The sequence below is a fragment of the Sturnira hondurensis genome, unplaced genomic scaffold, assembly GCF_014824575.4.
Source record: "Sturnira hondurensis isolate 20B ecotype Veracruz unplaced genomic scaffold, ASM1482457v3 Scaffold0003801, whole genome shotgun sequence".
NCBI classification, from domain to species: Eukaryota; Metazoa; Chordata; class Mammalia; order Chiroptera; family Phyllostomidae; genus Sturnira; species Sturnira hondurensis.
In genome coordinates, this window is record NW_028076432.1 from 6328882 (window position 1) to 6344663 (window position 15782).

The 15782-nt window shown below is 40.3% G+C and overlaps 1 protein-coding gene across 2 annotated transcripts in view; it reads left to right on the plus strand.

The window, feature by feature from the left end:
* The window catches only part of CCDC83 (coiled-coil domain containing 83), a 52662-nt gene extending 38034 nt beyond the window's left edge, over nt 1–14628 (plus strand). For both annotated transcript variants that reach the window (XM_037042948.1, XM_037042947.1), the window contains 4 exons: nt 2199–2320; nt 7141–7220; nt 7754–7953; nt 14365–14628. In XM_037042948.1, the coding sequence (XP_036898843.1) occupies nt 2199–2320; nt 7141–7220; nt 7754–7953; nt 14365–14535 (573 nt within the window). In that variant the 3' untranslated portion in view covers nt 14536–14628. The remainder of the gene's footprint in view (nt 1–2198; nt 2321–7140; nt 7221–7753; nt 7954–14364) is intronic.
* The last annotated feature ends 1154 nt before the right edge of the window (nt 14629–15782 follow it).

Consider the following 15782-nt stretch of genomic DNA (forward strand, 5'->3'; position numbering starts at 1 on the left):
TACATTTTATTCAGGATCCTAGATCCTTGACTAAATTATTAACTATTACGTGTTAAGTAAATTATCTGTCTCAATTTCGTAAGTGCCTTTCTTGGGTATTTGGAGGAGAGTAGGGTCGGGAAGGAAAGGAAATCTTCTACTTTCTCACCCCAGAAAATCTAAATGTATTTGTTTGGTTACAAAAGAAACTAGTTTACACTTTCCTGATATTCAAAAGGCTGGGAAGGAGACAGCCGCTTGTGAGAACGTTTAGTACTCTAAAGGGGCAGGTGATGTCATCGGAATCCTTAGTTCGAAAGGTTGGATTTAACTCCCTGAAAGGGCCCTCATCCCCAGGTTTGGAATGAGACCAAGAACTGTGTGTGCTGCCTCCCAAGCATGCCAAGCCCTTAGGTCAAACATTTCCAAATGTTCTATTAATTCCTTCTGTGTATAACTATAATTTTTCTCATCCCTTGACATTTAAAAATTATAAACTTTTCCTTAAGGCATTCAAGCTTGTAATCAAGCTTGTAATCAACAGATGCTATCCTAAAGCACTAACCCCTAGCTTTGTAATCTATTCTTATGGACTTAATGGTTTTGCTAAATTATTTAAGGCAGGTAGATAATACATGTTCTTTTTTCTAACTCGAAGCCACCAGTAATATTTGAGCCTTTACTATGACACTGGCATTGTTTTGTAGTATAATTATTTGCATATTTGTTCCCTGGATTGTAGACTGCTTTGGGAGCAGCCGTGCCTAATTTGCTGTCATATCCTTCTACTTCTAGCGCAGAGCCTTGTCATAGTAAGAATTTGAGCATTTAATAAATGACTTATGTGACAGAGGTATGCATGTGGTCACACAGAATGCTTCCAGGTTCTGAAACACAATAATTAAATCTCAATTACAAACCAGAGATGTTACTCATCTCTTTCTAAGTGCTCATCTTCGTTACACTCTGGGCAACTCCTAACAAGAGATACTGCATCTAACCCCCATGGCTTTCTTCCCTCATGCTTCCTTAAGACACATTCATTTTTCCAGTTTTGGGAAGGAGAGAGGTGAGTTGCAGATTCTATCTAGTGACATGTTTCTATGTATTCTTCCCACTATCAAGCCTTCTTTAGGCAGAAGTTATTAAAATGCACTTTTTAAGAACTGATCAGAACTGTATCATAGGTAGCCAGCAAATTTTGCTCATATTTGAGTTGGCCATACTACTGTCTGTTAATGACCTTTCATCACCTGCAAGACAAAAGCCAGACTCTTTACCATTATTTGCCTCTTCCTTCATTGTCCAGTTCCCCTCCTACTTCTCCCGATTCCCACTTTGTAGCTAGCCACACAATAATAATTGTGCCTTTACACGTGTAGTTCCTTCTGCCTAGAACGTACAGTCTTCTTTCTGCCTAGGAAAATCTCTCATAGCCTTCAAGATCTGTTCATTCTCCCTTACTAGCCCCCACCACTGACACCTGGCAGACACAGGCTGAACCTGGGTCTCCTCCCACCATGCCTGGACAATTTCCTGTGGCTTTGTCACACTCTCTTCTGTTTTTATCACCCTCTTTCTCACTAGGCCAAGGGACAATGAAAGGCCATTTTATCTTGTTGATTCTTTTTTTTTAAAGTATACTATAGTTTTTGACACATAGTAGGCATACGGTACAATTGAATGAATGAATGAATGGATAATATTTAATCTACCTGATATTTCTCAGAGCAGCCTCAGTACCAAAATAAAATAAAATTATATTATAGAAGCATATAGAAAGGGCTCTAGGCCTATACTTTTTTTTAAATGCCATAACTTTTCCCCCAGTATTATTGGTTTTCTGTGTTGTTTATAATTAATCTTATATATATCCTCATTTAGCTGTTAATATACCATACTGATAATTAATTAATCTAATTTTCTTATTTATCTCTGCCTATAGCCTCGTCTATAGGTAAAGTTTTTAGAGAGTAGGAAAGGACAACTCCTGCCATTCAGTAACAACTGCCTGACCCTGGGAACAAATTCTGCACATGACCTGGAACAGAGTCACATCCATTCCTTTCTACAGAGGAAGAACAAAACAAACCCATTAATAAATAATGCAGGATAGATCTTCCTCCCAGGCAAAAACACTTTGAGGAGTTGAATTTTTCATAGAAGACTAAATAAAACTAAACAAGTACCAACTCTCCATTCTCTTCTTCTGAGAACAGGTTGCAAACCATAGGAAGGAAGTTGAAATCATGGAAAAAGCTATTCATAAACTGGAAGAGGAAAATTTGGTGCTCATTGATCAACTATTCAACTGTAGACTTGTGGATCTCAAAATACCCAGGTGAAACTTATTAACATATCTAGAAAGTATTTTGTAAATATTTGTAACTGCAAAAAAGCTGTGTTTAAGGATGATTTAATTATTTCGTGCTCCAGCCGAATTGCAGTGGTTGAAAAGAAAGGAACCCACAAAATGGGCATGGTGAAGGTATATTATTAATACGGTCGACCATGGGTACAGCACAAACTTTGACTTGCTTTTTCTAGCAACACACTGCAATCATAATAGCCAACACTTACTATGAATGCCACAGTGGTGACCTTCAGAAGCCTTCAGGCCAGCAGGGAATATGGGAATCAAAATAAGTGCAGAACAGTGTGGTGGAAGGTGTATGAGGTGCACAAGAGAGAGGGTGATCAAGTTTGTGGCAGCTTCCTCAAAATGTTCTGGGTTTCTAGTTACTTTGTAGAATACAGATTTGTTACCTTTGGTACTTAATGGAAGAGTCAAACTACTTTCTAGGCAGAGAAAATGGCCTGGCATTCAAAGTCACGTCTATGCCTGCACAAGACAAACCACATGTGTACGTGGCTTTGTATCGTAGATTTTTTCTAACCTGACAGAGAAGTCTCTATATACCAATTTCGATGGAAAACCAGGGCCCTGAATATGATGGAATTAAAACTCAAAGTGGCATTCATGATTTGGACAAGTAGTCAGAAATAAGAAATAATCTAAATAGTAGCATGTTTAGGCAAAGAGGGGAAAGAAATCACCAAAATGTAGGGTGTACGTGTGCAAGATGGGAGAGAAATATCTGCATCTAGGGATGAAGGCAAAGAAGTTCCACCCAGTGGAAGGGCCAGGAAAACATTTCACCCAAGTAGTTGCTTGTGTGGTGTAGAAAAGTACTATTTGAGAACAATAAAGACTTGATTACAAATTTCCTAATGTGCCCCAAGAAAGGTGGATGCAGGTAAGTTGCAAGGGTTTTGTTTGGTGGGTTAAAGGGCAGGGGTCAGGATACAAGACTGGAGCAATGGTCAGATAGTGCACTCACTTCACTGGGTGGGGCAGGATGGAGAAAGAGGCCCTGGAGAGGAAAATACCGTTGTAGGTGATGCGGGCAGTCAGGCTGAATCAACTGGTTGATTGGTGGACTCCTGTGTCACCAGCCTCTTAAGCTGATGCCCTTGAGGGCCCCTAGCAAGTGGAGCCTCGTTGTCCCCCAGAAGGCAATGCTCTCTTGCCTGCCCTCCTCTCTGTGGTCAGGTCTCCAGCCCCACCCTCCTGCTTCAGCTCGAATCCTTGCTACCTGTCCTGTCTCCTTCTTGTTTGCTGTGTCATGTGCAGTTTTACCCTATCCTCTATCTTCCCCACAAAAATGTGGGGAAGACATTTCCCATAGTAAAATCCACATTTTTCATTAGTAAAATCCACATTTTTCATCAATGCTCTGTGGTTTGGCTTTTTTGAGGGACAGACTTGAGTGCTTAGTCTTGCTTCAGAGCTGGGAAAATTAGATCAATATCTGTCCAGAGAAAAAGGAACAGCATGGGAGACGTTTGCAAGAGCTGGGTCAGGTGCCCTAGTGTGTGCTGCCGTACCACCCGACCTCTCCCCTCGTAACCAGCACCTCATCCCATTGGTGATTCCTCATCTAAGGTCTGCTTCCCTGCTCGATTGTAAACTCGCTGACGCAGCCCTTTAGAACATCTTAGAAAAGTCTCCAGAAAGAAACAGAGGAGACACTTATCAATTACACTTTTTCTCCAGAGGAAAACTTTATATATATTCAGGAGCTATTACTGTACCCATTTTCAAGTCAAAGAAATGTAATACGTGTTGTACATTTCATAGCAATTGCTCTTTCTGCCTCTTTTTTTGAGAATTCAGTCCTGAATACTAGTAGCGTGCTGAAAAATGGACATAACTGTCCTTGGTGGATGTATAAAAAGCTCTTTTTTCTTATTTGGATGAAGAATGGGGTTTTCTAGCCAATGGAATGATTACTCCATTTCCCAACCAGAATTCCCCCTACATTTTCCCTTCACAACTCACACAGAACACCACAGCATTTGTTTGCTTTATTAGATGAGGTGAATGTCTCCCAAAGGGGACTGCCCAGGAACTCAGCTGTCACAAGGTTGAGGCTAAGTGGACTAATACCTAACACTAACTTCATATAATAACATTCTGTAAAATATTTTGCATGTTGTTAAATATCAAGTATTGCTGCCCTATGGCCATATGTAAGTGACAATAAACTAATGATTAAGAGAGAAATAGATTTATGACAGCTAAGGCATTTAGTAAGATCTTAATTATTCAAAATGGTAAAACCAGAAGAGAATTCCATGGCCTGGAGTTCCAGCCAAGATGGAGGCGTAGGTAGAAACCCTTCGCTTCCTCACACAACCGAGAGGAGGATAACAACCAATCTAAAATCAATAAACCACCAAAATTGCCTGAATATCAAACTGCATGGAACTCCACCAGCCAAGGAATTAACCAGAACAACCAGACCTGCAGCGCAGCAAGGAGCGTTGCCTTGCCCAGGTGAAGACCTAAGACCCCGCCTCCTTACAACCTATCAGCTTCACCAAGACAAGAAAATATGGCCCAAATGAAAGAACAGAGCAAAACCTCAGAAAGACAACTAAGCAATGAAGAGATAGCCAACCTATCTGATGGAGAATTTAAAGCCCCGGTAATCAAAATGCTCACAAACTGATTGAGCTTGGTCAAAAAATAGAAGAACAAATGAAAGATACCCAAACTGAAATAAAGCAAAATATTCAGGGAACCAACAGTGACAAGAAGGAAACCAGGATTCAAAGCAATGATTTGGAACAAGAGGAAGAAATAGACATCCAACTGGATCAGAATGAAGAAACAAGAATCCAAAAAAATGAAGAGGCTGCCCTGGCTGGTGTAGCTCAGTGGATTGAGTGTGGGCCTGCAAACCACACGATTGCAGTTCAATTCCCAGTCAGGATGCATGCCTGGGTTGCAGGCCAGTTCCCAGCAGGGGACCCACGAGAAGCAACCATACATTGATATTTCTCTTTCTCTCCTTCCTTTTCCCTCTAAAAATAAATAAATAAAATCTTTAAAAAAAATGAAGAGGCTGAGGATTCTCTGGGACGACCTGAAATGTTCCAATATCTGAATTATAAGGGTGCCAAAAGGAGAAGAACAAGAGCAAGAAATTAAAAACTTATTTGAACAAATAATGAAGGAGAACTTTCCCAGTCTGGCAAAGGAAATAGACTTCCAGGAAGCCCAGAGTCCCAAAGAAGTTGGACCCAAAGAGGAACACACCAGGGCACATCATCATTAAATTATCCAAGATTAAAGACAAAGAGAAAATCCTAAAGCAGCAAGAGATAAGGAGACAGTTACCTACAAAGGAGTTCCCATAAGGCTATCAGCTGACTTCTCAAAAAAGACCTTACAGGCAGGAAGGGGCTGGAAAGAAGTATTTGAAGTCATGAAAAGCAAGGACCTACATCCAAGATAACTCTATCCAGCAAAGCTTTCATTTAGAATGGAAGGGCAGATAAAGTGCTTCCCAGGCAAGGTCAAGTTAAAGGAGTTCATCATCACCAAGCCCTTATTATATGAAATGTTAAAGGGACTTATCTAAGAAAAAAGGTAAAAAATATGAACAATAAAATGACAACAAACTCATATCTATCAACAAATGAACCTAAAAGAAGAGAAAAACAATGAAAACAAAAACTAAGCAAACAACCAGAGCAGGAACAGTACCAGAGAAATGGACATCACACAGAGGGAGGTCAGTGGGGAGGGGGAAGGGGGAATAGGGGGGAAAGGTACAGGGAAGAAGAAGCATAATTAGTAGGCATAAAATAGATGGGGAGAGATTAAAAATGGATTAGGAAACAGAGGACTCAAAGAACTTCCATGTGCAACCCATGGACATGAACTAAGGTGGGGTGGGATGCTGGAGGGTTGGGGGGACAGGGTAAAGGAAGGATAAAGGGGGGAAAGTTGGGAAAACTGTAATAGCATAATCGATTAAAAATACTTAAAAAAAGAGAAGTATATGGCCTGAGCCATGTATACCTGCAGACCTGAGCTACATATAAAACTAACCTTTAGGGAGTTAAGTCTGAAGAAGGTTTTACAGGTATAAATATTTTGTGTAATAGTTACATTATTTTCTGGAGGCCTCAGCATCTTGAATTACACTGCATTCATGTCCTTTAAATAACTGACAGGTGTAAACCAGGTGCTGTGGCGCTGAGCTGCTAAACAGGAGGGGTTGTTTACATATCTTCAGAGGCCCCGCTGCTTCATGCAAACCTCGTGGAAAGGCCATACAGAGCTTTCAAGGCATTCTACTTTCTGATTGAAAATTCAGTGGGGCTCTGAAAAGGGCAGCAGGGAGCTGCATCAGCAGACAGAGCTCATCACCTTTGTAGCTGAAGCATGCCGCTCAGTGAAAGCCAGAACCTAGACGTCCTCTTGGATTCCTACAGCTCGCTCTTTCTCTTTTTCTCTTTCTTTTAAAACCATCCCATTGAGGCCACTCACATAGCTCACCTGGATTTCTACAACAGCAACCTGACCAGTGTCATGCTCACTCTCATTTCTGGGACTTTACGATGTGTTATTTCTTTCTCATGGAATGGCCTTCCTTCACCCCAAGACCCATCATGGCACAAACCATCACCCTAAAATACTGTAAGCCTGTCTGCCACCCTGCTGGGCCTTATACACCTCAAGGGTAGAAACTGTGTCTCATCTTCATTTATGTGTCTCTCTAGCACCTAGAAGAGTTATAGACAACAGTGAGCCAGTAGCATGGTGTTTGTTTACTGACAGACTGCTTTTCTTATTTATTGTTTTAGGCAACTATATTTTACCCAAGCAGCTGGACAGGAAGCACCACCTGAAGAAATGCCTATGGAGTTGCCAGAAATATATATAGGTATTATTTTATTGCAATGGTGATTTTTTAAAACACTTATTCAGCATCTACTATGAACAGACACCTCATATGCAAGAGCTGGTCAGGGAGTAGATAGACACCACCCCCTCCATATTCCTCCTCTTCTTGTAGCACTTGTCCTAACCTGTCTCCTTTCTTCTGTCCTATTTTCACATTGAAGTCACCATGTTTCACAAGGAATTGCATAGATACTGTTGGAAAAGGACACTGTATTTTCTACACTGGTGTGGTTTCCGATCTAGCCAACCAACCAAAATACCAACATACACAAAGGTTCCCATGACCACTGTAACTTATTCACCAACAGAAGGAACTACAGCCTAGTAGCGTTTCAGAAAATGGGTTCACTCTAAAATTAATACATAGATTCTACATTTCTTATTCTCACATTCATCTCCCAAAGGAGCTTCTCAAAGGTCTCTCAAATTATACATGTGACAAAGTATGTATTGTATTTTTATTTTTATCTGTCCAAAATATATACATAATTAGTTTATTTTCATTCATCCCAGAGGAGTCCAAATTGGAGCCCACAGAAGTAGAAAGTAGAGACATGATGAGCTCATCAGTTCAGATCAGTGCCTCACAGCTGAGTCATGAGGGTAGCATCAGATCTGACCAGCATCTGGAAACAGATGACGTTAGCTCATGTCCAGAGTTTGGAGCCTCTGATTTGAAATACTTACTATATGAGGATGAGCAGGATTTCAAGGTAAGATTCAGGAGTAAATAATTTTGACTACTAAGATAATGCTGTTTTGTCAATGGAGAAAACTAACCTAAAATATGGGTATTGAAAAACTCTATTTGCAGTTATTAGTAAAATTTGTCCACCATTCACATCTCTTGTTGGATACTATTTTTATCCCTACCTTGCCCAATTTACTACCTGTATTCACTTATAGACTTCTATTACTATACCATGTAAGTTATCTAATGCTACATAGCAAATTACACCCAGACTTAGTGGCTTATAACAGTAATTGCTTATTTTCTTTCAGGGCTTCTGTTGATTAGGATATTGGGAAGGGCCCCACTGCACACTCCTCACTCAGACTCTTAGGCAGTTGCAGTCACATGTTGACTGGAGCTGCAGCCACCTGAAGGCTTGGTGAGGGCAGGAGGACCCATTTCCAAGGGGACTCACTCACATGGCTAGCAGGTTGATGCTGCCTAGCTGGGGGCCTCAGTTCCTCTTCACAGGGGCATCATTACAAGGGATGCTTCTTATCCCTATGTTATGGTATCTGGCTTCTTCAAGAGCAACCAATCCCAAAGGCTAATATGAAAGCTGCAATGTTCTGCATGACTTGGCCTCAGAAATCATACACCATTTCTTCCCTCATAATCTATTGGTTGATGTAGTTATAAGGTTCCATCCCAGTGCAGGAAATGTAGCTTGTACATCTTGAAAGAAGGTTGGCATCACATTGTCAGAAAACCATGTGGGATGGGGTATGTATTAGTGTGGCCATCTTTGGAAAGTACAAACTGCCATATATACCACTATATAAAACTCAGAGTATTCAAGCATTTTTACTGTAAAAACTTTTGGTATATTCTGCCTTCTCCCTCCAAGCTCCATTTCCTACACATGAGGGAGCCAAGTGTTGTGAGCAAAGCTCACCCTGTGGGGTGTGAGATTCCGTCTTTTTAGTTTGAACCTCCATGTCACAGCCCCCTTCTTCATACAAGGTCTGGCAGTCATCTCGGGCCTTGACATCCCTTCAGCCATCCCTCCCCAATCTAAGTTCAGGTTGTACTGAGAGACTCTTAGGTGCTGCCCTTGAGGTTTAAAATGGCTCGGAGACTGCTCCCTACCCTCAGCTTCTCAGCCTTGGGTCCACACAGCTGAACCTTTCGGGTTGAGTTCTAAAGGCTCTTGCTGCCTAAGGAAGAGGCCCAGAGAGGAGGAAGAGAAAAGAAAGAGGGTTCAGCAATAGCTCTTTCTCAGGGATGGCTGTCATCCCAGGATGTGACCATTGAATTATCTCAGGAGGACTGGGAATGCCTAAGCTCAGCTCGGAGGGCCTGCATGTGATGTTGGAGAACTAAGGGAGCCAGCTCTCCCTGGAGGTTGTGTGGAGGTCCAGTGACAAGACTGCAAGTAATTTTAAACTTGAGCAAAGATGGCACAAACTTTGAATACTAAACTCCCCACACAGAGCCACAGAGCTTGCAGGCAGTTTCCATATCTGAGACTCCAGACTCCATCAACTTGTATAACATTGTTTTTCCCACCCCAGAGATGCCCTGAGGCTCTGTCTCACCCAAATTACAGCTCTTAACAGTTGCTTTTCCATATGAATGGCTGGTTTGGGCTCATGCTTCACAACCTCCTAAATCCTCTCAAACAAGCAACCACCAGACTCAGTGAGCTCAGAGTTCTTGTACCTCTTGCTAAGTGGCCCCAGCCACAGCACTCACAGTAGCCAACTCAGATTCACAGGTTTCCTTTGCCTGGGAATCTCCAAGCCCAGAGTAAGTAGGATCTCAGAGGCTTCATAGCTCAGGCAGGGTGGCCCTGGACAGAATACAGGTGGGGACTGACATTGGCCTGCACCACCCAGGAAACCCCAGAGCCTGCATACCCAGTGGACAGCTACAGACCATGTCAGAGCACCAACATCCTGCCCCTGCACAGCTGATCTCCAAAGAGAGGTTGGTGGTCAATGGTCACAGCCAGTCCTAGCACCTGACTGGCCTAGATAAATCCCTCCCATAGACCTGCTAACAGCAACCAAGCCTCAACTACAAGAACAGGATATACTCAGCCACCCACACAAAGGGTGCACCTCAAGTACACAGCTTGGGTAATAAGGGAATCTGTGCCACAGGACAACTACTATATTAGGACATGCTACCAAGACAGGGAGTCATAGCAACTATACCTAATACATAGAAACAAACACAGGGAGGCTGCCAAAATGAGGGGGCAAAGAAACACGAGCCAAATGAAGGAACAGATCAAAACTCCAGAAAAAGAACTAAACAAAATGGGGATGAGCAATCTATCAGATGCAGTTCTGAACACTGTTTATAAAGATGCTCATGGAACTTAGTGAGGACCTCAGCAGCATACAAAAGATCCAGTCAGAAATGAAGGATACACTAATTGAAATAAATAACAATACATGGAAACAACAGTAGAAGGAATAAAGCTGAGAATCAAGTAGATGATTTGGGACATAAGGAAGAAAAATAAAAACAGACAACAAAAACAATCAGAACAACAAGAAGAAAAAAGAATGCAAAAAGACAAGAATAGCATAAGCAGCCAGTGGGACAACTTCAGGCATTCCAACATTCACAATATAGGGATGCCAGAAGGAGAAGAGAAAGAGCAAAGAATTGGGAATCTATTTAGAAAAAATAATGAAAAAACTTCCCTACTTTGGCAAAGGAAATAAACATGTAAGTCCAGGAAGCACAGAGACAACAGAACAAGAATAGATACAAAGAAGCCCATTCTAAGACACATCAAAATTAGAATGCCAAAGGTTAAATATGAAGAGAGAATCTTAAAAGCATCAAGAGAAAAGAAGTTAGTTATCTACAGGGGAGTTCCCATAAGACTGTCAGCTGATTTCTCAAAAGAAACTTTGCAGGCTAGAAGGGATTGGCAAGAGGTATTCAAAGTCATGAAAAGCAGGTACCTACAGCCAAGATTGCTCTACCCAGCAAAGCTACCATTTAGAATCAAAGGGCAGCTAAAGAACTTCCCAGACAAAAAAAAAAAAAACTTAAAGGAGTTCATCATCATCAAGCCATTATTATATGATATGTTAAAGGGACTTATTAATGAAAAAGAAGATCAAAACTATGAACAATAAAAGGGCAATAAACACACATCCATCAACAATTGAATCTAAACAAACAAACTAAGCAAACAAGAAAAACAGAGATAGAATCATGGATTCAGAGAGCATTTTGATGGTTGCCAGATGTGAAGTGGGTGTGAGAGAATGGATGAAGAGGTAAGAGGATTAAGAAGTACAAACAGGTAGTTACAGAACAGCCACGGGGATGTACAGTACAGTACAGGGAATGGAGCAGCCAAAGAACTTATACCCATGACCCATGGACCGAACAGTGGTGTGGGGATTACNGATTTCTCAAAAGAAACTTTGCAGGCTAGAAGGGATTGGCAAGAGGTATTCAAAGTCATGAAAAGCAGGTACCTACAGCCAAGATTGCTCTACCCAGCAAAGCTACCATTTAGAATCAAAGGGCAGCTAAAGAACTTCCCAGACAAAAAAAAAAAAAAACTTAAAGGAGTTCATCATCATCAAGCCATTATTATATGATATGTTAAAGGGACTTATTAATGAAAAAGAAGATCAAAACTATGAACAATAAAAGGGCAATAAACACACATCCATCAACAATTGAATCTAAACAAACAAACTAAGCAAACAAGAAAAACAGAGATAGAATCATGGATTCAGAGAGCATTTTGATGGTTGCCATATGTGAAGTGGGTGTGAGAGAATGGATGAAGAGGTAAGAGGATTAAGAAGTGCAAACAGGTAGTTACAGAACAGCCACGGGGATGTACAGTACAGTACAGGGAATGGAGCAGCCAAAGAACCTGTACGTATGACCCATGGACATGAACAATGGCGGGGGGATTGCCTGAGGGAATGGGGGGTTCTGGGTGGAGGGGGTACAGGGGAAACATTGGGACAACTGTAGGAGCATGATCAATAAAACATAATTTTATAAATTGTTTAAAAAATAAAACCTTTCCATGTCAGTGGATAAAAAAGCATGTAACAAAATATGTTCAATATATTTACATTTTTTAAAAGATTTTATTTATTTATCTATAGAGGGGAAGGGAAGGAGAGAGGGAGAGAAATATCAATGTATGGTTGCCTCTCGTGAGTCCCCTGCTGGGAACTGGCCTGCAACCCAGGCATGTGCCCTGACTGGGAATCGAACCGTGATCGTGTGGTTCGCAGGCCCAAGCTCAATCCGCTGAGCTACACCAGCCAGGGCAATATATTTACATTTTGAATAAAATATGTATATAACAATGCAGAGAATATGCCCTAAAATGTTATCAGTACTTATCTACGTTGGAGATAAGGATGGATTTTACTTTACTATTTTTGCTTAACATTCTTTTCTATATGTATTACTTTTATATGATAATTTTTATTGTTTCTTCTTATTTAAATGTTTATAGAATAAAATTTATCAGTATAAAGCAAAAAAAAAATAAAACCTTTTGGTACATTCCAATTACTTTCTTATCAACCCTTTGCTATTTTCCTTCTTGGTACTACCAATACCTTAAAAAGTTATCCTAGAACCTAAAGTCTTGTAGGAAAAAGAGTGATATAAGAAAGCAGAAGAAATTGGATAAATCCACAAAAAACTTTAACTAAAACTCAGTCCTGCTACCATCAAGTGACATTGTTAAAGACTAAATTTCTCGTCCCTATAGCATTCAAACACCCCCATGAGTATCTTGGAATCATTACACCTAGTATGTTATAATGATCTCAGGCCAGTGGACAGTGTCTACAAAGTTCCAAAATCGGAAACGATTTGGTCAAACGAAAGACTTTCTTACCAATTATGTAAATTTTTGATGTGGTGAAAATGGCATTGTGTATGTTGTGGACTGAATTTATGTCTCTCTACCACTGCCCCTGCCCCATTCATATGTTTAAGCCCTAACACCCCATGTGACTGTGTCTGGAGATGGGTTCTTTAGGAGATAATTGAGGTTAGATGAGGTCATAAAGATGAGGCCCTAGTATGATAGGACTGTGGCCTTATAACATTAGGCTCTACCTTGTGAGGACATAGTGAGAAGGGGTCCACCTGCAAGCCAGAAAGAGCTCTCCCCAGAACCCAATAATGCCAGTACCCTGATCTTGAATTCTCCATCCTCCAAAACTATGAGAAAAGAATTTCTGTTGTTTAAGCCACTTAGTCTGTGGTATTTTGTTATGACAGTTTGAGCAGACTGACACAGTGTGTTAGGATTCTGAAATATGTGGTCTATCAACTTGCTTTTCTCCGCTCTTTCACTTAGATAGTTCCATAACTATATATTAAAAAACTAAATACAGTTGTATGCATTCTTGAGTGATAGAATATTGACTCCTTTCATTCTCTGATATTCAAAAATTCTAATAAATGTTTATTGAGGACCCCATGACATTCCAGGTACTTGTTAGACCTTTGGGGACTTAATGGGGTGAACAGGAAGACACACAGTCTCAAAGATAGCTATGTGGCAGGCCCTGCCCTCAAATAACTTACACGCTAATAGAAGACATAAGAATATGATTAATTAATATTAATGTTATTAATATTAAATATTAATATTATTAATGCAAGAGGAATGTGCCACCTCTACTGTCTCTCTGACCAGTCTGTGAGCTTATCATTGCACCCCAGCATTTGATACACAGCTCGGCACATAGTCAGAACTCAGGACAGGTTTGTTGAAGCGCTGAAGGAATTCAAAAGAAAACATTATGACTTGGGAAGGCTCTGAAGAGGAAGGCACATCAAGAAAGGCCTGAGCTGTTTCAACTTAGTCTGAGGGTGGTTGTGGGATTTCATATAGATTTTTAATTCCTTTTGTTGATATCAAACTACAGTTAGTTTGGCAGAATAGTCTAAGTTTTCTTTATATAGTAGCCAGAGGCCCTTGAAAAGCACAAAATTCATAAGAATTTGCTCAGTGTTAAAATATTCGTCAAGGTGATGTTTGCAGATATTCCCCTTTGTACTTGAATAATATAGAAAACTCTGCTGTGGTTATATCCTATCTATAGCCAACACTTTCTTTTACGAATTGAAGAGCTTACAGAGCCTGTAGCTTCCCATTCCAGCTGGTGCCCCTCCACCCGGCCCCCGGAAAGACCAGCCTGCCTGACGTTCTGCTTGCTCTTTGGGAGAGCTTGCCTGCTATGTCCCACTGGGTGTATGAGTTTATGGAGTAATTTTTTTTTATTTTCGGTAGTTCTCATATGTCACATGTTATACAGCTTTCGGGCAATTAGGAAGGAAATGAAATCCATCAGATAAAGGAAACCTTATTCATAGGGTAACTTGCTGAATAACCTCTCCTACTCTCTTCTGTATCTGTTCACCATAGAGTTATGTAAACTTGGGCCCCCTGAAAGTGAAGCTCATGCGTGTGGAGAGCAAGAAGATGCCAATTCATTTTCAAGAGAAGGAAGTTTCAGTTAAATTCAATGAAGATATTGGGAGCCCAGGAAGCCTCATCACATATAAAATAATGAAGTCTTTTCTCTCTAAGAAATAAAGTTGCAAAGTAAAAACAACTTTTCCTTATAAGTTTTCTTTGGGATTTGAAATATATCAATTGTCCATTTGATTTATACTTTGGTCCATTTTTAAACAAGCTGTTGTTTCTAAGGGTCATAATTACATTTAAAATCAAAGTTTCAAGTATTGAGCCATCCATTTACTTGCATGGCGTGAGTGACAAAAATGAAAGTACAATTTATATTCCTATATTCAAGGAATCAGAAGTATGGCAGTGGGCCCAAGACCGTCTTTGAGGCTCCTTATCACTTACAGATTCATAGATTAATCTGTGATTGCAATATGAAATAGTTCGATTAGAAATTTTTCTAACAAACATTTAGAGGTTTGCATAGCACTGCCTACACATCTTTCCTCTGAGGATGCTAAATGGTAGCTGGCTGTTCCAGAGTTCAAGCCTACTCTTCTTTAACCTTCTCCTATTTATAGTGAATATAAAGCATTTTACAAACAGATACATTTGAGGGTGGTAATGTATTGTATCAAAATATTTCACCAGCCCTGGCTGGTGTAGCTCAGTGGATTGAGCGCGGGCCTGCGAACCAGAGGATCGCGGTTCGATTCCCAGTCAGGGCACATGACTGGGTTGCAGGCCGGTTCCCTGCAGGCCCACTCCCAGCAGGGGACGCACGAAAGGCAACCATACATTGATGTTTCTCTCCCTCTCTCCTTCCCCTCTAAAAGATAAATAAATAAATAAAATCTAAAAAAAAAAAAATATTTCACCAGTAGGGAGATCCCTCTTCCATCAGTTATATAGAATCTAAACAGCTGATTATAAGGTAAGGCCATTACCATTTCCCTCTCGTGGGTACCACAAACCAAGGCAACTATGACTGGGCCTGAATTTGACATCAGCATTTTATTTAAAGGCAAGATCTACCTATAAAGCTTTCTACAAGAAACACCTTTAAATATAAGGCCACAAATGGATTCCAAGTTAAAACACCATGGCAACATCAACAACAAAAACGGTGGTGTGATTAACTATCAGACAAAGTACACTTTAAGGTAAGAATTGTTAAGAAAAATAAAGACAAAGTGAGGAGAAACATTTATTAATAATAAATATGTCAATCCATCAGCATGATGATAAAATATTCCTCAATTTTTATGTACTTAATAAACATGATCTAAAAATACATAAACCAAAATTTACCAAACTAAAATGAACTAAGGCAAGCTTTATGTATGTTTTATTACAATAAAAAAGAAAAATACAGC